The sequence below is a fragment of the Thamnophis sirtalis genome, unplaced genomic scaffold (assembly GCF_051295495.1).
Source record: "Thamnophis sirtalis isolate CommonGarterSnake01/CBP01778 unplaced genomic scaffold, rThaSir2_p1.2 scaffold_1, whole genome shotgun sequence".
In the NCBI taxonomy this organism is placed as follows: Eukaryota; Metazoa; Chordata; class Lepidosauria; order Squamata; family Natricidae; genus Thamnophis; species Thamnophis sirtalis.
In genome coordinates this window covers 41585950-41609341 of record NW_028261381.1, presented here as the reverse complement: position 1 = coordinate 41609341, position 23392 = coordinate 41585950, and the positions used below count along the sequence as shown (strand labels likewise).

Genomic DNA, 23392 nt, shown 5'->3' with positions numbered 1-23392 from the left:
CATGAACCACAGTGTCACAGTGGTTAGAATGCAGTATTGCAGCTGCAGGCTACTTCTGCTGACTGCCGGCTGCCAGCTGCCTGCAATTTGGCAGATTGACTCTCACCAGGCTCAAGTTTGATCCTGATGGGGCTGGAGGTTGACTCAGCGTTCCATCCTTCTGAGGTCGGTAAAATGAGGAGCCAGATTATTGGGGGCAATATGGTGACTTTGTAAACCACTTAGAGAGGGTTGTAAAGCACTATGAAGTGGTATATAAGTCTAAATGCTATTGCTATATGATCTATTGTTACCTATTTACCTGTTTTTAAAGATGTAAGGCTATGCAGTACAACATTTTTTTGATAAATGAATTAGATTGCGTTATAGTTCTAAACTTAATAAAATATACTCAATGGATGATACAAGAATGGTGGGACTAATCTCCGGGGTGGGGGGGATGAGTCTGCCTATTGAGATGAGGTAGAACGGTTGCTTTCATGGTATTGAGACAATAACTTGGTGCTTAACACAAATAAACCTATAGTGGACTATTGAAGGAAGAAATCAGACATCTAACCCTTGCTTATCAATGAAGACTGAGTAGAACAAGTGGCCAGTTTTAAGTTTCTGGGGGATATCATAAGAGAGGACCTGATCTGGGCACTCATACTGCAGCACTGTCAAAAGGGCCTAGCAGAGATTATACTACCTGAAACAACAACTGAATGAAAAACTGCTGGTGGCCTTCTACCACTGCATTTTAACTCACTGCATCTATGTATCTTTGCCAATTGCATAGTGGCAGATAGGACAGCACTCCAGAGGGGCAATGTCATTGCCCAGAGGATCATTGGTTGCCATCTCCCCTCTTTGGAAGAGCTTTATAGCTCCCGCTGACTTAAGAAAGTTCAAAACATTCATCCTGGGCACCCTTTTTTTGAACTATTACCATCTGGCAGATGGTACAGGATAATAAAAACAAGGACAAATAGGCTGAAAAACAGCTTCTACCTGAGGGCAGTAACTATTTGGAATTCTATGGTGTAGTGCAATATCAGGTTTTCAATTTCAATTATATAGAATGTAAAGGATGCATGTTTGTGTTTTTATTTTTATAATTATAATGTACACTGAAGATGGCATTTAATTTTATTGTACCATGTACAATGACAATAAAGTAAACTAACTAACAATCCTATTACATTAAAATGCATTGTTTTTTGGACTCCATGTTTTACCTTCAGGCCAAATTCAGGCTCAAGATATGAGAGTTAATAAGAACTAAAAAAAAACACTACAGAATGATTGTCTTTCTTGACCTTGTCTTGTGAGTTCAAGAAAGCTTTACCGTATCTCCCAATCTGAAATTAATTCCATCCATCTCCACATAGGAGAATATCTGTCCAGTTGTGTCATGATGAAGCTGTTCTTTCACATTGGATGTAGAAAGCCGTGACCAGATCACTGTATAGCCCATAGCCCAATTTGAAGTTGGACTGCTGAAAGTGCATTTTAGGTAGACCTTGGACCCCCAAAACTCAGGAGTAACAACTGGGTGTAAAGCTGGAATCTGGAATTTCCCTAGGTGGGAAGAAAAGCAGACTGTTATATAATGCATAGGAGTTAAAAAAATAAATAATTCAACACAGTTGAAATTATAAATGAGTCAGTACTATAGAACTGAAAAAGACATATAAAGCCCTATGTTTTCTGAATGAAAATTATACATTTATACTATGATATATTATGAGAACTGAAGAAACTTCCTGGATGAGAAGTAAAAAAAAATTTAAAGAAAACCCAGAAAGTCCAGTTGCCTTTAAAATAAAAGCATCTTTGGGACAACCATAACCGGGTGAACTTCTGAAGACATTTTTACTATGCAATTTTTGCAGACAGGTAAAGACTGAATAGTTGCAAGTTGTGACTAAACTGAGTAGTTCAATGTAACAAGGTAGTAAGAAATGTTTATCAAAGCATTTCCAGTGATTGCAAACGAAAGAGAGGTTTGCTTAGTAATCCTTCAATATCAACAAGGGAGCACTGAAAAAAATGTCCCTACTCCGTTTTCAATCACAGTCATTTCCTCAAGGGCAGGAGGTCAGCATATCTGTAGGAGATTCTGAAATTGAAAAACTTCAGGCATTTCTAGTCATAGGATCCCATCATCAACCGTTGCAATTATCTTAGCCCAGGGATGAAGACTGTAATTTAGTGGTAGCCCAAAGTTAGGTGAATACCCTTCTATAACCTGTGGATTTTTTTCTGCCACGAGGATTTTGAAGTTTCAGAAATATTCATGAATTCTTTACATTTAAAAACAGCAGAGAACAGGGATGTACTTGGTCCTGACTTGGTCTTAATTCCCAAACATCAAAAATTCAGGAACCATAATATGTGAAAGCCCTTCAACTGTGATAATAACCAAATCTGGAGGTATGTATAGTGAGGAAGAATTTTTTTAAAAAAAAATCCTTCGCCAATCCATTAAAGAAATTTCTGTCCATTTAACTATATGACTGGATATAAAACAGGGTCTTATTGGCATTCTTTGCTTTATTTTTAAAGTATTTATCTATATAGCCCCTTTTTGAGAAACCAACTCTGGGTGACACATCAACAAATTTTTAAATGATCATAAAAACATCCATATCAAACCGAACAAAAGATATTGGCAGCCAAGGGCACCAATCAATATACTACAATGCCTCTTAGAGATAGACTTTACACTCTGTTTTAATGCCAAAATGCACAAACCGATCTTTAGTACCTTACAAATAGTCCTGTCAACAAGTAAACATTGGTTGCCAAGATTACATAACTGCTACAAATAAGCATAAAAATAAGCATAATAAACCAGTGTTTGTTTATTTAACTCCTAGTTGCATTCTCACACTACATATGAGCTTTGGGAGGTCTCCTAATTTTCAAAAGTTTCTTTGGAAATATGCACAAAAGATCACTAATGTGAATGTGGAACTATACATTCATTGGTTCTACAGATAAAAGACAATTCATATATTGTATGTAGTTTATGTTATTAAATTACCTTGAATGATGTCTTCTGATTCAGTTCTTTCGGGATCAAAAGAGTTGAGCTGTGATTCTTCAACAATGAAGGAAATGAATAAATTAACTTGGAATTGTGAAGTGGTGAAGCAACTGCTAACAGTTTGCTCCTCCATCCCTCCATCCATCTTTCAGATATTGAGAATGGAATGGGACAACTCACCATGGCCAACTCACCGCGACCAACTCATCACTGTCAACTCACTGCAGGACAATTCAACAATTCAATTTAATAATTTAATTTTTTAAAAAAATATTTTAATTCTTGTAATTCACATTCCTTTTTGTTCCTCCTTTTGCATCCTTTCTTTAATGTTTCTATTGCACCATTTCTTTCTTATTATGTAATTCTTGTCCTGCAGCGAGTTGGCTGTGGCAAGTTGTCGTGCAGTGACTTGGATGCAGTGAGTTGTCCTGTGGTGACATACTGTCTCTGTGTATGTGTGTAAAATGAAAACAACACCAAAACATAAACAAATTCAAAAATAATTTTGGCAGTTTTTCTGATATGCATTTTTCATCATATTTTTAAAAATGTATTACATTTATTTTGCTTCCAGGCTCAATTCAAACTTCTGGTTCTTACCACAAAAGTCTAAATTACATCTTCTAATGTCAAGAAAGTTTCTTTCAATATAAATACAGGAAAGTATTTTGTGTAGCACCTCTCAATTTTCTGATAATTTGAATAGAGAGATTAAGCCTGCCAAAGGTTTGTTAAATGCAGATAGTAACAACTTTTTAAAAACTATTTTGTCTTTTAATTATTTTATTAGCTCCACTCTCCTTAAAGTATTTTTGGTGTATTTTATGTGACTCTTTGATTATAATCTGTTTTCATGTTTGTTATAAATACACTTTGGGACTACAGATAAGTTTTAAAACTCAACTTTTAATACTGAAGTTAATAAAGAAATGTTAACATGAAGTTTAATAGTATTGAGATCAGTGAGCTTATTAATGTTAATATTGTGCCATCCGTGTGCTTTGCAAATGAGAAAACCATGTTCCTTGCCTTCTTACAATATAAAATCTGATGCCGAAAAGTCAGAGGGAGAAGGGTAAGAGATATTCATGCAGCAAAGTTAAACTGAGTTACAGAAGGCACGGAAGTCAGGAGATTATGCCAAAATCATGACAGAAAAGGACATTTTTGAGGAGAGAACTGAATTGAAAAAGAAGTGGCATCACTCAAGTGTTTTGAGAGGCAGTTTCAAGCACAAAGGGCAATCAAGGAGAAAAAAGTTATTTGAGTAGACAAGAAACTAAATGCATTTATAAATATTATACTGTAGCTGTCCACAACATGAAGGTAGAGGGATTTACCAATGAAGTGTTTTTGATGATGATTGGGAATGGAATAAAAGGCTATCTACACAACTGGATTTCTTTGTGTAGATTCCTTGAGTTTTAAGTTGTCCTGCAAAATTCACATACTGCTACTGGTTCTTCTGAGAAAGACTCATTTGTATTGTTCTGTAGAAGTGATAGATTTCAAGGAGCAACTCACTTCTGGTGCAGGGATAGAAATTTCTGATCAAAGTAATTTTAAAAAAAAATGCCAGCTAAAAGTTATTGTCTTTTGCCCCCCCCCCCCGCCCTACAACAGCTTTCAAATGAACTTATTCATTTCCAACAACTATTTCAGTGTTAGACCCCATTTAGTAACAAATGTAATACCAAATGTTCAGATACATTATTTTCACTCTTTAAGCCAAACATGGAAACAAAAGAAAATTGCGCACAAGGTGTAACTGCAGTAAATTTTCCTTGCTGACATGTTGCAGGTAAAAATCTGCCAAAGTTATAACAACTATTCTATAAAAAACATTTTGGGCAGCTGTTGATTTATTACCTGCATGGTATGCATCTTACAAAAAGCAATGCTTGACTTGCTAGGTCACCAAGGTATGTATGACAATAACAATGTGTAGCAAAAGGAATATATAGAATACAGTATAAGCCATAAATGTGGAGTTCATGAAACTCACCTTCTGCACAATAGCCCATGCACCCTTCAGTTGGTTGCAGGAGATAAACAAGGAACTTCCCACAGTGTCTAACTGAGATGGGGATTTGGAAGAGGCAACAGTCTTTGGTGCTTCCAGAAAAGAATTGCCAGGTTCCACAGGCAGTCAGTGCCTTTCTCTCTCCAGGACGTGGGAGAGAATCTGATTGAAGGGATAGCCAGATTGGGGCCTGGGTTCCACATTTGTTCATCTGTGGTGGGGAAATAGTATTTAAAATTCAGGAGTATAGCACTTAAACAAGGGGTGTCAAACTCAAGGCCTGGGCTGGATTTGGTCCATGGGGTGCTTAGATTTGGCTCGCGGGGCCACCCTGGAAACAGCAAAGGACCGGCCCGCGGTGCCTCTGTCAGCAAAAACAGGCTCCCAATCTCCATTTTTGGCTGGGACGGTTTCCTACAACCTTCTGCCACTGAAAATGGAGCTCTGGAGGGCAGCCCTCCCGAGCTCCATTTTCACTGGCAGAGAGTTGTGGGAGGCCATCCCAGCCGAAAATGGAGATTGGATGCCCGTTTTTGCTGGCAGAGCACTTGGGCCACCACAAGTGCCTCTGATGTGAGTTATATCAAGCTGGCTATCCCGGTCATGCCCAACCTGCCCCCCTGAGGTTAAACACAATTTTGATACGGTCCTCAATGAAATTGAGTTTGATGCCCCTGACTTAAACAATACACTTCTTCCAATGAATTGTGGAAGCAGGCAAGACAGAAGGGGCTGACCCCCAAATGACATTCTCTCATCAGGTCTGATCATTGATTCAGCTTTTGCCAGTCAGTTTCAAGCAAAAATTGGACCTATGGTGATCTAACTCCAGCAACATCAGAACAGAATTCTGCTTAGGAGCGCAGTTAAGTCAATTAACAATGAAGAAAATCTTTGTTTCTCAGAGCAAATAATTTCCTCTCTTGAGTAAACTCTATACATGTTCTGAAACAACAGAAACAACATCAAGAAGCCTTTAATGTGGAAGCACTTTTAAACCACAAAAAGGCACACTTATCAAGTCTGTTCTACATTGCTGTGACATTTCAACACTTTACTAGTGCAATATACAGTTGCTTTGACTATAATATTGTTTCAATGTTGTAAGAAGGTATTATTTCTTTTAGTGAACAAATATTACTTATCTCAAATTAGACACTAAAAATTCTGTATATAAAATATCGTAAATGATTCGAGCCATACTCTAGAGACAACACTAAATTAACTTTAAAATGCTTTGCAGCTTGTTACCATAATGGAAGATGGTTACTGCTCTAAGTTTTTGTCTGTATTATTTATAGAACACATTTACTCTTATTTTCTGCCTTTTAAAATGGTAATCTAAACCATGGTTGCTATGATCCCACTTTAGCTGCCCTGTCCTTTATTCATTTAGCTCCTCATCAATATCAGAATCAATGATAAAATATTATAAAATATTAATGTGATTTCTCAATTGTTTGCTGTGGGCAAAAGCAACTTTTCAGGAAAGATTTTGGAAAAATTGATTAATATTTTTTTCTCAGATAATCACTATTACTGTACCATTCTCCCTATAAATATCTATGACCGATAAAGATTCCTGTACATTCTGCCTTAGATACTGAAAATTTCTGCAACAGCTAGAAACTGGCACTTTTTGGAAGAAAAGGCTAGGATTCCAATATCAAGATTATGTAAGGTAATAATGTAGATATATATGGAATTTCCTAGCTAGAATTTAGTTAAAGCCTGGTCAACTGAACAATGTGACGATTTTGATTGCAGAATATAGAATGCTTCTAACACTAAGAGATGATGTAATTTGATTAGCTCAGCCATTATAGAGCTGCTTGATCTGTTCTTGGAATCCTGCCAATTATTATTTATTTGTATGACCAGGATTTGAGAGGTTACATTCAAATCTACCCTCAGTTACAGTAGCAGTTTGGGTAACCCTGGGCTTCATTCTTCATTCTTTCAGCCCACCTTACTTCACGGAACTGTTACGTGGGGGGAAAAATGTGCGTTGTCTTGAACTCCTGGAGAAATTGTGGGATATACAAGCCATGATTAAGTACCTCTTAGCTTCCTATGATATGTGAATCCTGCCTTGGTGATGTTTCCTGTCTTCACAAATGACACCTCATTGGAATCTATGCTGCTTTTTGAAAGAAAAATGTTCTTTGAGATCCTCACTGCACATTTTTACCATGTCTATTTTACTGCTGTAATCAGTTACACTTGAACCATTGCTGACTTTAGAGGCACTCAGTCTCTGTGAATAATAATCTTACACTGGGGAGGAAGATTCTGTTATTTGGTGAACATCTCTTCTCAACAGATGTATTGAAAGTTTCAAATGAGCTTGAAAAAAAATGACTAATGGATTAAAAAAGGAAAGCAAAAAAATCCTAGCACAAAGTGGGATATATATGGGCTCCTCTCAGCAAAATATACACATGAAAACAGATGTAAGTGGCTCATTTTCAGCTTTCAAAAACTGATGATCACATATTTCTAGAGTTAACAGTTATCGTTGCCAAGTGTAGATAAGTAAAATGATGCACAAGTGAAACCACTGAATTTGAGTGCTGTGTAATGTTTGAAAAATATATAACAAAAGTTATCTTTCTTTTGCACAATTTTGTCTGAGTTCTTAAGGAGTTCCAGCAGCTCTTTTGTAGCAATAAACAAATGGCTCTTGTATTTGACAACAGGATTGGATTAGGGTCTCCTGTAAACTATGTTTGCTTCACTGCAGTTCTGTCAGCTAAAGTTTATATGGCATGCCAAGAAAGACACATATTAGTTCATACACATACACTGGAAGGCTCCCTCAGCACTGAGAATAATGAGAGGCAAAATAAATTAATATCAAACAATTTGACATGGTAAATTAATTTCTTGTTATGGCCTTGTTTGAAAAGCAAACCTTTTGTTTGAAGTTGATGATACAGTAATATTTATTTTAATTGGAAGCGGCAAATTGGGAATGTCGGTTAAGATTCACAGAGTATTAGTGGAACAGTTTAAAGTCATGAAATATAAACCTTCTCACTATGCTTCATCCCTTTGCTTTTGGTGCTGATGGATATTTAAATATGTCTTTTTTCTTTTTTGTATTTGTTCATATCAGTGTGAGGCTTTTGCTATGATAGCCACTCCACTCAAAAATCCCCCCCCCTTTCCAGAGGGAACAATGAGGTAACCCTGCTGTTGTATGTTTCAATACAATGCACATAAAATGCATTCTGTGGCAAAAGATCTTGAGATGGTTTAGAATATAAAAATAATTAATTTAATTGAACAAGTCATTCATGTTCCTTGCGTACATTTTCTTACAAGTTTGTACTTCCTAGTGCTGAGCAGTACAATTATCTATGGAGGGAAGGAGGAAGGAAAATGTTCCAATCCTTGATTTGATCCAGTCGGATCTTTTCCTGCCACCTGACTACCAATCTTCTTATGCCAGCAAAAACTCCATGTACTTCTGGCCCAGAAAATGCTGTATTGTATAGGTCAGTGATGGCTAACCTTTTTTTCCTCGTGTGCCAAAATTGCACACATGCGGAACAGTGCACCTGTGCATGCCCGCACCCACAATGCAATGCACCTCACCTCCCTCTGCATGCATGCATGACCCCCTGTGACCCCTTCCCCCCTGTGCATGTGCTCCCCCCACAAATGTGTGTAATCCCCATGCCCCATGTTGGGCCTAGCAAGCCTCCCTGAAGCCCCCTGGGACCAGAAATGGAGCACGGGGAGCACATTGCACCCCCATGGCCCGTTTTGGATCTAGCAGGCATCCTGGAAGCCTCCTGAAACAAAAAATGGGATGCAGGGGGCCGCTGCTCCCCTATGCTTCTCCCGCGCATACATATGTAACCCCCTCCCCCCTCATGCATGCATACCCGTCTCTAGCATGCATGGCAGAGACCCAAAAATCAGCTGGCTGGTGGGAGGTGCGCATGCATGCGTGGTGGTGCTGAGTTGGGCTGAGAGGGTTCTGTGTGCCATCTGTGGTACACATGCCATAGGTTCGCCATCATGGGTATAGGTAATTACAACCATAATTGTGACTAGAACTTCTGTCACTAAGCGATATGGCCTTTAAGTGAGTCATGTGAGTCAAAAAAATATAATAGTATTTTTTTTTGCCATGATAGTTAAGTGAATCTGGCTTCCCCAACTGGCTGTACCAATTGGCATCCCTTTAGGGAGGTCACACAGGACTGCAATTGTTGTAAATACATGCTGGTTGCCAAGGGCCTAAATATTGATTACATGACTGCAGAGATGCTGCAATGATCATAAGTGTGACGATCAGACATAAGTCACTTTTATCAGCATAATTGTAACTTTGAATGGTCATTCAATGAATGGCCATAAATTGAGGTTTGCCTGTATGCAGATGATACATAGTTCTGTTTTTATTCCAAAGCACTCTAGGCAGGACTATATTTGAAGAGAGCCTAGAACCTTGTATTCTATTCTGTATTAGTACAGAATATGGCAGCAAGAATACAGAAGCAGAAATGTTTTTAGCTTTTATTTTGATTTTTACCTCCTGGCTTTTGGTCTTTCTTTTTATTCTTGCACGTTTTAAGCTTTTGAGAATTGCTTTTTTTTCAAACCCATATGCTGCTTTAACAAAAATCCAAATCAAATTCATTTTTTTAAAAGTAAGCAAGTTTTAACACTCCATTTTATAAAAGTTAACCATTTTTAATGGCATCATTTTGTTTTCCTGACCAGGTTTCAGGAAAGTGCACCAGATATATGTCTGGCATATAAAGATACAATCCTGTTAAATTAGGAATATATTTCACACTGATTTTGAGGGTGTCTTTAAATATATAATCAACTTGTTGCATTAAAATCAGTGGAATTTTCAAGTGTTCATCATTACTTAAACCATATTCTAAATAAGGATAGAGAGAAAATTGGATCAGCTATTCTAATCTATCAAACTGGTCTGCGGCTGTAGTTTCCCCATTTTTACTCAAAAGATTAACCTATTTCTTTTAATATAAAACAGTGAGCATTTTAAAGATTTGGATGGAAAAGACAATCATACTGTTATACAAGGGATCTGATCTGAGCTGCATAACTCTGGATGGTCATTAAATGCAGCAAAAGGGCAGCATACATTTACTGGACATCTACTGTAGGCTTCTTCATCTCAAATCTGGTAATTTTAGCTACCTACAGGTAGTTCTCAACTTATGACCCTAATTGAACCCAAAATGTTAAGTGATACATTTGTTAAGTGAGTTTTGCCCAATTTTACAACCTTCCTTGACACAGTTGTTGAGTGAATCACCGCAGCTGATAAATTAGTAACCTGGTTGTTAAGTGAATGTGGCCTCCAAATTGACTTTGCTTGTCAGAAGGTCACAAAAGGTGCTCACGCAACCCTGGGACACAGCAATGTTCATAAATAAATAAATATAAATGGAAGCATTCTCCTTCCAGAGAGCCAGAGGGTCCAGCCCTGCTGGCCTATTGCAAAGCGCTAAAGACTTAGTTCTGGACCTGGAATCCTAAATGCGCAAAAGCCGTATTGTATTAAAAAGCTGTAATCCTAGTGATATTAGTGTTGTTGACTATGTAGTTTTTCTTGGCTGCTATGGATTCTAATTGTTGCATTTCATTTTTGCATCTGTAGTATTGTTGATATTCTGTTTGTTCTTGTTTGCCACCCAGAGTCATTTATTGAGATGGATGGCTTTACAAATCAATTACATAAAGAATAAATTAGTTTCTAATGTTTGTGTAATTAGAAGCTATCATGTATTTAGCTAAAATTCAGCTAAAATATTTTTAATGGAATCAGAAATCCCATTGTCTAGCCTATTTCTCACTGTTCATTTTCATGATTATTTCTTAATCTAAGCAGCAGTGCTATGGAATAGATATATACCACTCTCATAGTTAATCTATCCAATTATTTGATGGACAAATATCCCATTTTTTTAAAAAAAGTGGAAGAGCTGCCCATTTCAATTAAATGATAAACATACTAGCAGTACTCTGCTATATTTTATCTATTTTATCCTGTTTATTCAGGATTTAGATAATCTAATGATTTATAGGCTACCACTGATTGAGTATTCACAGATTGAGTATTCCTAGTTATATGGGGAGAAAATATGGCACTGGTTTGTTTATGGTCTATGTAGATACTATTGTTTTTAAATATAAGTAGAGGTTCTTGTCTGAATCTCTCATTTACATTTAATTGATATAGCAAGTTCTCAGTATTATCCTGGCTGTTAGTTACAGGCTGTTTAGAGCCTCACATATTAAATATTCCATTTAAATTAATTGAAAAATAAACAATATCTCAGTCTTGGCATCACATGTCCTGATTGTATCACTGTATGACATATTCATTAATGTGTATTTCAGCATATTTCATTCATTTAGTTTTCCATTTCCATTAAATGTTAATAAAATCATCATCATCATCATCATCATCATCATCATCATCATCATCATCATCACCAGCACCAGCATCACCAGCACCACCACCACCACCACCACCACCACCACCACCATCATCATTTTAGCCATTGTCTATCCACTGAAGGATGAAGGCCTCTTCAGCATGCTTCCAACCAATATAGCCCTGAGCTTCCTTTTGATAATTGGGACCACAATGTTGTAACTCCAACTTGCTTTACTCATTTTCATGGACACTTTTAATCAAGTGGAATCCATTCTACAACTGCCTTGGTCCACCTGCCATCAGTTCTTCTTACTATAGCAATAGCAATTAGACTTATATACCACTTCATAGGGCTTTCAGCCCTCTCTAAGTGGTTTACAGAGTCAGCATATCACCCCCACAGTCTGGGTCCTCATTTCACCCACCTCGGAAGGATGGAAGGCTGAGTCAACCTTGAGCCGGTGAGATTAGAACCGCTGAACTGCAGATAACAGTCAGCTGACGTGGCCTGCAGTACTGCACCCTAACCACTGCGCCACCTCGACTCTTTGTGACTACGCTATGTGACCAGCTCATTTCCATTTCAATTCCTAATTCATATTAATTCATATTGAAATATGAGGTTGCAAAGCTTAAAAAGACTTGAAAAATTACTGCAGATTTCACATCTGGAGTAGTTTGATTAATATACCATAATTTAAATGAGATGTTATTAACTCTGCTGCATATATTTGGTTCAGCTCTAATGGATTTCCCCTTATTGAGTTAAGTAGCAATTAGCATCCAAAATATATACATTTTTTTTCTGATAACACAAGATCCTAATGCCATGGCAATGCAAGGTATTTCTGAATGAAGTAAGAGTTTTAATAGTAGAAGTGAAACAATAAGTGGATTTACACTGCGTTTAATATAGTCACTGAAGAAGTCTCAGTAGACAAATGAATGATATGAAATATTTATAAACACAAAACAATCATGAATGCATCAGATACAGATTGTGTATGTCAGATGAGGAAGCAAGCTTGTATACATGTTCTCATGATGTATCTGAAATCCTATGAAGCTCAGTTCATATATCTGTACATTTGTATATGTAATATTCAAATGAGTGGAAAGCCATCTGGGTCATGTGGTAGCCTATATAGCTTGTTGCAAAGAATTATAACAGGAATCACAGTTAGTAAATATACTTTACTCACCAACAGTACTTCAGTTTACTAACAAGGTGTGTTTTTGTTAATCATAGGGATAACTGATTAACTGTTCTGTCCCCCCTTCACGGCTCATTAACAAACGACAGGCAGACAAACTTAAAAGGAACTTTCTTTATCAGTTCTCGGCTCAGACTGGCTTCGAGCCCCAAAATAACATAAATACAGTCTCTGACCAGATAACAGAATGAAAACAAATCTTTCTTACGGCAACACACGTTGAACAAAATGAAAGCAAAACACTTCTTCCAAAGTCTCTAAGAGTCAGGGTTACAGAAATCAAAGGACTTCTCCAAGTGTATCTTCTTGAATCAGGATTACAGGAAACACAAAGCACTTATCCAAGTGTATCTTACATAAACCACGACTGATGATCAAGCTATGTTGTATGAACCAAGGAACGCACAAAGGAACGTTGACTCCTGCAACTAGGATGTGGCAGCATCCGTCCTTTTATCTCCAAAACCTCACTAATGAGCCCCAGCTGCATCGTTAATCTTGCATTCCGAAAAGACTCACAGAAGACTGCTGATGAGTTACAACATTAACTATACCTTGAATTTCATTGTCATGGGATATACATGACAACAAATGATAGCATTAATTGTTTCCTTTTCTAGAAGGAAGCTATTGTATAAAGTGTTAGATTAGAGTTTACATATTTTGAGGTCACCAGAGCTGCACAAATTGTTCCAAATTCAGAGCGACAAGTTTAAATGCTCACAGCAAATCATCCTATATTCCAGAATTTTTCTTCAGTTGATATCAAGGAATGTTTGTTATTCATATTTTTAGGTCCCTTCCAACTCTGATATTAACATGACATGTTATGATATATTTTATGTTATGTTACATTATATTATAGTTAAGTGAGCTCTGTTGAAGTGGGGGGGATAAGACTTTTTGTTTTAGGGATTTTTATTTTCATTAGGGTATCATGATATTATGATGATTGTAATCTTTATACACTCAGATTCATTGCTGTGAGATGGCTTTAAAATTGAATAACTTTTAAAAATAATCAGGATAATTTACTTTGTGCAAAATTTAGTTCTGTTTGTTGAACCTACACATTTTAAAATTATCACAAAAATGCCAAGGAATTAAGAACACAAACATGAAAAAATATATTTTAATGATATGATTTTAATTAAAATTGCTTTTTAAATAAGCTTTATTATTTTATTTTATTTTTAAAATCAGAACTTCTTTCTCGGTTTGAATCCTATTTTATGTTGTGGTTTAAATGATTTTTTTTTAGGTGAGGTGGTGCTTTGAATTAGAAAGTTATTATTTCTTTTGAATTACAAAGTTATCTATAAAAGAAGCAAAGCAATATATTATTTATTTTGAATCAAGAAGCTATCCATCAAAGAAGTAAAACCTCAAAGGTGCTATAACCTTTAAGTCACTGATCAGAGCTGCTGAAGATTTTCCGTCAAGCAAATGCCCAATATATTTTGAATTACCTACTTTCCCAGCGGCAGATAATGCATTATTTAAAAACTTCCAGGCCAAAAAAAAAAAAATAAGAAAATAAAAAATAGGTTCTTGAATTGCTTCACACTTGACACTTAATCCAACCACATATTTCATATGGCTCAAAACATGTCAACAACAGGTTTGAGCTATAATACAGTAGAAGTCTTGAACTATTAATAATATTTCTGCCTGTGAAATGATTTTTTTGAGCTTCAGAAAGCATGAGGTGAATTCATTTGCATATAAAAGAAACAAATTTGATTAGATCTGCATAAGTATATCAAGCTGTTACCTGGATGAAGAAATTCCTTTGTGTTTCTAATCATACATTGTTCCCTTTTAATGTACTGTACCCACTAATTAAGATAGAAGAATGCATCTGAGGCAAGATGGTACCACTCAAATACTCAAAAAAGCCTTCAACAGTCTGGTGCCTATCAGTTGTTTGGGTCTGTCACTCCAGAAATCCTAACTATTATAGGAGAGGATTCTAGGAGTTGATGGGCATTTCTGTAGGGCTGTGAACTCAAAATGTCTTGGAAGAACCTGGATTTATGAAAGAGCTATTGAGAGTGCACATTTCATTCTATTTCATTTTATACTGTATGACTTACTTCTATACACTTCGTTGGCATTTCTGCAGGCTTATTTTCAATCATGAAGCGGTACCACCCTTGTGGAAGTGAATGATCACAAATCATGTCCTGAATAGCTTTTTCCTGTAATTCCAGAGAATCAAAATGGATGCTGCGATAGGCATGATGGAGAATACGATGTCCTTCTGGAAAGCATTCTGGAGCTAAGGGCAGAAAAGGAAGAAAATGGAAGTATCATAACTGTCAATAAAAAAATCAATATATTGATTGTATCTTTAACTTTACATTCATTTATTAAATCACAGCTCAGTATGAATGAATGTTTGCCCAGAACATTTTGATATCTGTCTGTAGACTGCCTCTAGAAGCTAAATGACATGTTACCTTTACTAAGCAGAGTGAGCTGAATATGTACGTACGTACGTACGTACATACATACATACATACATACATACATACATACATACATACATACATACATACATACATTCTTTTTTTCTTATTCCAAAATAGGGATGACTGAGAATTTCATTCCGTTTGAATTCCAATTTCAAACTTTCCAATGGATATATGTTTCTTCTTTCAGGGACTAGAAAGAATGGGTGATTTATTTTCTTTTAATGAATATATGAATTGAAGGGGAGAAACAAAAATGAAAGATGAATCCATCTTAACAGCTTGGAGGGCCTGAATCTAGCACTTCAGCTGGAGCCACTCTGTAAATGTCTTTGAGTTTGTAAATGGATGCCACTAGATTTAAATGTATTAGAAGCAGCATCAGGTTCTTTTTTGAACCTGAAGACTGCTTTGGTTTTTTTTTTTTAAGAAGCATAACTGACACAAGATGAACCAGGCTTGTTTCATATAAATTCTGAAAATTGCTATGGGACTGCTTTAAAATAGGCCTTTTGTTGATCAAAGACAGGTCTAAGAAATGCTGATTTCAGGCGTATTTTCCAGAATGCAACATGAACACTACAAGGAGTTTTCTTGATATATTATATAAAAGATAAAGAAAATGTATAGAGCTAATGTGAGACAGAAAGACTAAATCATGCTTTTGCAGAGAATCGTGCTTCTTTAGGGGGTCTGCTTACGATAGTATTTGAAAGGGCAGAGGAAGATGGAAGATAGAATCATAGAGCAAACACAGAGAGAAATAAAGGGTTTCTCTGATGCCTGAATTATTTGGAGGCTAAGAATTCACCTAAAATTTAAATCTGAAGTAGTCTGCGACACCACAAAAGAGAATGCAAGTGATCCAAATCAAATTAGGACCATCTAAGAGGTTTCACAAATTATTGAATATTTTTGAACATTTCAGAAAGGCGATTGCTGCATCTGCTAAAAGCAACACTGATCTTTTTTTTTTGTTTAATTTTTTTCATGACTGTCTATAGTGGAATTTCACAAGTCAAATAGGGAGGGAGGGAGGGAGGGAGGGAGGGAGGATGTGTGGGTTGAGGAAGCGAGGGTACCAATTGTTGTGGATGGGTTTGAAGGGATCACAGGAGCCATGGGATAGCCAGTAAGATGGTCTTTATTAACATATGAGTAAGGTGACAGCGATTCCAACATGAACAAAACGCGCCCCAGTATTTATAAGAAATGTAACAACTTCATCAACCAATCAGAGGCCAGGTACTGCACAGCAACTGCTGGTGCAGTACCTTGCCCAATCAGAGAAGACTAGCTGATTCTTGGAGGCTAGCAACAGCCTCTAATGCCCCTAGGCCAATTAGGGCTCAGCAGAGTGGTTGCTGGCCCTTTTCAAAGTATCTGAATACACAACACCAATCTCTCTCACAACCAACAGGAATTAAAGGACAAAAGAACAGGTCATGATCAGATGAAATATAATAGACCCACAGGAAACCTACAGAACCAAATTTTCCACACATTTGCCATTGTCAATACATTATTTCAGGTGTCCTATCCCAAGTGTATCAACCCAATTTACTATTTCCATTGTTTCCTCAATTTTCATTGTTTTCTAGGCGGTATTTCTTGATCAAATATTCTTTGGTCTTGTTTTCATCTTCTTTTCTTTCATCTGTTCTAGCTTGCTTGCATCTTATTTTTAAACCCAATTTGCCATTTTGGTGGTTCACTGTTTGCTTTTTTCTTATTTATTGATTTTGCATCCCAAGTATTCAGCTATAAATGCAGCCATGCTGTGCATCAGTTGATTTTGTCATTATTATTGTTATTGTCTTTTCAGTTGGGTATTAATGAACGTTTTCCATTCAAATACTAACTAGGTCCAACTTTGCTTGACTTACTGATATCAACCAAGATTCAACCAGGTCCTGTGAGTATGGAGATATTTTACTTCTTCATTGTCTACAACTGTCTTCTCCAAACTCTTCATATGTAATTGAGTACAACTCCCAACATTTTTAAGCAGAATAATATATTTGGGTAGCTCCACCTTTGAGAGCACTGGCTAATTGATCTAAGATGATAATGATGTATATATACTTTTTGAAGATGAGTTCCTAGGTGAGAATATTTCTGTAATTTCCTGTTAGCCTTTTTTGTTCTATCATGAAACCATTTAATAAAACCACAAACACAGCCTTGGTTGTTTTGTTTTTTATTGTTAGATGAACAAGAACAACAAAACTTTTCTGATGTTTTGGAATTTGCTTCTACCTTGTGGATCATAAGTTTATGTAATCATAAAATGCATTTTATGAAAAATTAAATAGCTTCCACTCCATGCCATGCTGCCACCATAGAATGTAAGCTTCTGCCAACATTATGCTCCTTCGACTTCAAAATCAAAGAAGAACGCAATTCATATAGCTCCACTACCACTATAAACTCCCTTCCTCATTCTTATTTAAATAATTTATCATGGCTTAGGGAAGTACATTTAAAAGAGGAAAGGAGTTCCGTTTTACTATGTAATCCATATAAAGTTACTCATCCAGTCCATCACACATCCAACCAATAGTTGCCCTCCGCTACTTCTGTATAAAGACTTGACTGTTTTAAAGTTGCAAATAAGTGCAATATTCATGTCCACATGCACTCTGAAGCATGGTTTGGGAATCAGATCTGAAATACTGCACTGTTTCTATAGGAGCAGGGATTCGTTATTAATAAATAAACAAATAGATTTCTAGCAGTTTTTCATCGTAATAGAGCATGTGTCCTTGTTGCCAACATGATTAGTATGTAATAAGCTGCTATGTGTTGAAAGGCATTACAATTATAATGGTATTACGGAAATGAAAAAGCAGATTAAAACTCTGATTCAAAACATAAATACTTGAATAGGGAACCCACTGATGTTTTGCATTAATTCTATCATCAAACCACTTAATCTGGAACATCATACTACAGACACAGGACTTTGAAGTGTTTTAATATTACATAGCTTTGAAAATAAAGGTTAATTCAGTAGCATATTATTCCAGATTTGGAAGAAACAAGACTAATCATTTTCATTGTTTCTGCGGAACAAATCAGAAAGTACTGTTGATTTGCATAAAAGTTTAAAGCATTATTTAGTTGAAGGAAGGTCACCTACAATCTTAGGTTTTCTATTAGGTTATAAAAATGCTGCTGTTGCTAAAATGCTAGATAACTGTGATGTCCATTTAGCTACCAAGAAAATAATTACCTAATCATATATATATATAAAAGACTGTCATCAATTAAGTAATTAATTTTTTTAAAAACTGAAGACCAACAATATTATACAACATCCATAAGAAAAAAACTCATTCATTAAGATTAATCAAAATTATTCAAATGATTTGTAAGGTTTTAATTTTTCTGAATTTTTCAATAAGCCAGATTGAAAATAATAATAATAATAATAATGACTAAATAAATAAAAATAATAAAAAAAGAAAAAGACTACCTATCATTCGCGAAGAGCATAGCAAATGAGTGAAAGATCTGTTAACTGCCATGAACAACATTTTAACTTCCATCCTATCCAGCACACTGTATGACACCAACCAATTAATGTATAGCACAGCGGCTGTTATAACTACAGAACTAGGTTATAAATTGCCAAAAAAGAAACCCACTGGAACACCAAAGTGGAAAATTCGACTTGAAAGTAAAATTAAAAACTAAGAGGGGATATCAGCAATCTGAAGTTCTTAAAAGAAGGAAAACTAAAGAACAAAAAGCTGAAAAATAGTTTACACAAAAAATACAACCTGGAAGAAAAAACAATAATGGAAATTATGGAAGAACTAAAACAATGTGCAATAGCAACAGCAAGGAAAATTGAAAGATACGAAGGACGAATAAAACAATATGTGAAAATGTCCAGTTCAGAAGAAACCAACACCTCTTCTACCGGTCCCTTGATGAAAATCGAATCCAAACTAATATTCACCCATGTAAAGAAAAAACTTTGAACTTTTGGAAAGAACTGAGGGAAAACCCAGTGGAAACAACAACACTGCCTCCTGGATCAAAGATATTCAACAAGAAACAATGCAAAAGAAGATGGAAAATATTGTAATAAAATCTGACATGGTGGCAAAACAAGCAAAGAAGGTCAAGAACTGGAGTGCACCTGGCCTGGATGAGCTGCATGGATACTGGCTAAAATACCTGACAAGCCTCCATCATTGCATGGCCACTCAATTTGATCAAATGCTTCAAAATGCAACAAGCGAAGAATGGTTAATAGCTGGTCGAACATACTTGATAATGAAAGATCCAGAAAAAGGTACAGAACCAAGCAACTATCGCCCAATTACTTGTCTGCCAACAACGTTCAAACTTTTTACCAGGATACTGGCAAATTCAGTATTCAATCATCTGATGGAAAACAGTTTGTATCCAGTAGAACAAAAAGGAAATTATAAAAAATCAAAAGGAACAAAAGATCAGCTGCTCATAGACAAAATGGTACTAAAAATGCAAAATGAAGAAAAACAAATGTAAATATGGCGTGGATTGATTACAAGAAGGCATATGACTCATTACCCCACAGCTGGATTAACATCTGTCTGGAAAACTTTGGAATCAGCAAAAATATCTGTACATTTTTTAAAGCAAATATGCAAAAATGGAAAACAGTTCTAACAACAAATGGGGAGAATATTAGTGAAGTCAACATCAGACGAGGAATCTTCCAAGGGGATTCACTTTCACCACTACTGTTCAACATTGCATTCATTCCACTGACAATAATCCTATGAAACATAAAACTGGGATACCAAATCTCAAGCCAACATGGCAAGATAAACTATCTACTATACATGGATGACTTAAAAATATATGCAAAAAGCCCCACTGAACTTAAATCAATACTCAACAGTTCAACTTTTCATCAGTGACATCAAAATGAACTTTGGGCTTGAAAAATGTGCTATATTATCCATGTGGTGAGGAAAAATGGAAAAAACAGAAGGAATAGAACTGGGAAATGGAAATACAGTGAAAGCATTAGCAAAGGATGATGGTTACTAGTACCCAGGCATATTGGAAGCAGATAACATCTTGAATGGAAAATTCAAAGGGTCTGCAAAATATTAAAATCAAAGCTGAATGCTGGAAACATAATTAAAGCCATTAATACATGGGCAGTTCCAGTGATATGCTACTCAGCTGGAATCATCAACTGGACTCTGGCTGAACTGGAAAACCTGGACCGGAAAACACGCAAACTTTTGAATATGTACTACGATTTACATCCACGAAGTGACATCAACAGGTTGTACCTGCCAAGAAAAATAGGGGGCAGGGGGCTAATGCAAATCCATCAAACTGTAGAAGAAGAAAAACGAATGATTATGTGAACCAAAGTACAGAAAAATTGCTGCAGGCTGTGAAAATGGAGAACAGCATAAAAACAACAGAAACAAAGGCAGAATATAAGGAAAAACAGCTGGATGACAGATTAAATAGATGAAAAACCAAAGCTTTGCATGGACAGCACTTGAAAAACATTGAAGGAAAATGTGATGACAACTTGACATGGACATGGCTTAAGATGGGAACTATCAAGAAAGAAACAGAAGTTTTAATACTGGCTGCTCAAGAACAAGCATTACAAACTAATGACATGAAAGTGAAGTTACAAAAATCCACTGACAACCCAAACTGCCGACTTTGCAATAACAAAGTCGAAACTGTTTCACATTTAATATGTGAATGCAGCAAAATTGCACAAACTGATTATAAAGCTAGACATGAACGAGTTGCTAAATTAATCCACTGTTTATTATGTAAAAATATGATTTACCTGTATCCAGAAAGTCATGGGAACATAAAGTGGAAAAAGTTATAGAAAATGAGAAGGTGAAGATCTTGTGGGGCTTTTGAATACAAACGGATCGTCATTTGGAGCACAACATGCCAGATATCATGCTTGTAAAGGGCAAAAGTGTACAGTTTATTGATATCGCTGTTCCTGGAGATGTCAGAGTCGAAGAAAAAGAACTAGAAAAAATAATGAAATATCGTGACCTGGCCATCGAAACTACACGGCTATGAATGAAGCATGTAACAGTGATACCCATTGTCATCGGGGCACTTGGCACCATGTCCAAGAATTTTACAAGATACATCAACAAATTGCAGCTTCCTGCAATAACACCAGCAGAACTGCAAAAAACTTTGCTACTTGGAACATCTTATATTTTAAAGTATTTGGTTGATACCTAGGACTCTGGCAGCAAACTGTATCAACCTGGTATTTGTAATGCATTTTTGAATGTTCAGTTGGCTGAGATTCATGTTTAATGAATAAGATATATATAATAATAATAGAAAAAGAAGTCCAAAAATAAGACAAGATGTTTTAGCCATATAATTTAAAATCAGATTAAAATTATGCCCTGAATGCAGTAATTTGTGGCAAATATCATTACTCTCAGATTACACTGCATTTAGGGAAAAAATGGCTACTCATATTGTTATTCAAGTCTTAAAAAAACATCAAACAACACGTATGAATAGTTGTGAAGTTAATATTGTATTGGAAATATGTATCAGAATTGCAAGGCACAATTGCTCAAATATAAAGAGGAGCAGGCAAGCTGAACTGCACTAATTTCAGTATAAGTTTTTATTGGCTTCCTAATAATAAATACTCATGTACAGCTGTCATCTGATAAGGCTATCACATTACTAATAAAAAATGGCCATATGGTCATTTCTTGTATTACTTAACTAACAAAACTCCTAGCATATTTTAGAATGAGAATTTCTTTTCTGGTTTTATTAACCTTTGTAGAATTTACTATATATTGTGGACATAACTATACATGATAACTTATCCATATTGAATAAATTTTATTTTTTATTTTTTTTCTCCAGGAAAGGCTTTTTAAATTCTAAACATTTTGCACAGAAACTTTAAATTAATGAAGGTGCCTTTGAAGACTTCTGAGCAATCAATGAGAAGAAAATTATAATTATGGTTATTGATTGGCTTTTTTCCCTTTTTTTTGCATCTCTCAGATTGAAGCAATATGACAAAACGAACAGGCTCTTTCATCCTAATTTCAGCTAAAAATATACCCTCCAAATATATTTTTTTCCATGAAGAACAAGAATGTTATTAATGTAACTGCCTTGATTTTAAAATATATGGGTCTGTATTCAGATGAAAATTTGATTTCCATAGCTTCCTCTTTCGAGAATCCCTCTTTTCTTCCTTAGAGTATTCATAATGCAATTTAATTACAGTCAGAATGAACATATTTTTTTCATACTACTCCTAATACTGGTCACTATGCCCTTCACTAAAACTCGCTCAATCACATTTATGCCACAAAGAAAGAAAGAAAGGAAGGAAGGAAGGAAGGAAGGAAGGAAGGAAGGAAGGAAGGTAGGTAGACAGACAGACAGACAGACAAATTTAGAGTAGAGAGACAATGGGAGAAACTTCCTCCTATTTGTCCAGTTCAGACTGGTTCCCATATTGACTTGTGAGATTAGAACGTGTGCTTTATTTCTGGCAGTGCAAGGAAATATTACTCTGCTGTATGTCAAGTTCAAAAATTGTTCAGTATTTTGAGGTAATTCCACTTTAGGTTCACTATGCCAAACCAAAATGTTTAGGGACTCATAACAGCAATTGCTGGGCAGTTTATATGATCTTTTGGGCTGAGTTGACTGATACTAGGGCATCTCCACCACCGAACAGATTGCTGATGAGAAGTGTGTCTGCTGGTGATAGGGCTGAAGTATAATCTAATGGAACATTGGTTCTAATATAAGACTGAGAGAAGCAACCACTTCAGGCAGTAGATTAAGAGACAGTATATTGTTATTGAATTTGTTATTGTATTTCTATTGGCAGCTAGAAGGAAATATATGTTGGATTTTTTTTAAAAAAGCTTCATTTACTAAAATAACTAGACTAGACCTCTATATACAGAGCCCTAACTTGAGAGAAAAGAGGAATCATTTGCTACACTGCCTCAGGCAGCAAACTGTCTAAGACAGTCTTAGTAATGCCTTGAAATTTATGTAGTAGTGATGTTTTCACTCCATAGTTTTAATATTCTGGCAAACGCAGTACTTTGGGCATGGGAGTTGGTTAAAAATGATTGTAAGATATGTAAGAAGAAATCTATTCCAAAGAGCCATAAACTATATTGGGAGGATTGTGGTGGAAAA

General features: G+C 35.9%; 1 protein-coding gene across 1 annotated transcript in view; it reads right to left on the bottom strand.

Annotated features, from left to right (window-relative positions):
- VWDE (von Willebrand factor D and EGF domains) overlaps positions 1-23392 on the bottom strand; it is a 271722-nt gene that overhangs the window by 201992 nt on the left and 46338 nt on the right. The window contains exons 2-5 of the mRNA XM_087710932.1: positions 14804-14988; positions 5043-5271; positions 3032-3088; positions 1331-1563 (exon numbers count right to left, since the gene is read on the bottom strand). Coding sequence (XP_087567058.1) covers positions 1331-1563; positions 3032-3088; positions 5043-5271; positions 14804-14988 — 704 coding nt within the window. The remainder of the gene's footprint in view (positions 1-1330; positions 1564-3031; positions 3089-5042; positions 5272-14803; positions 14989-23392) is intronic.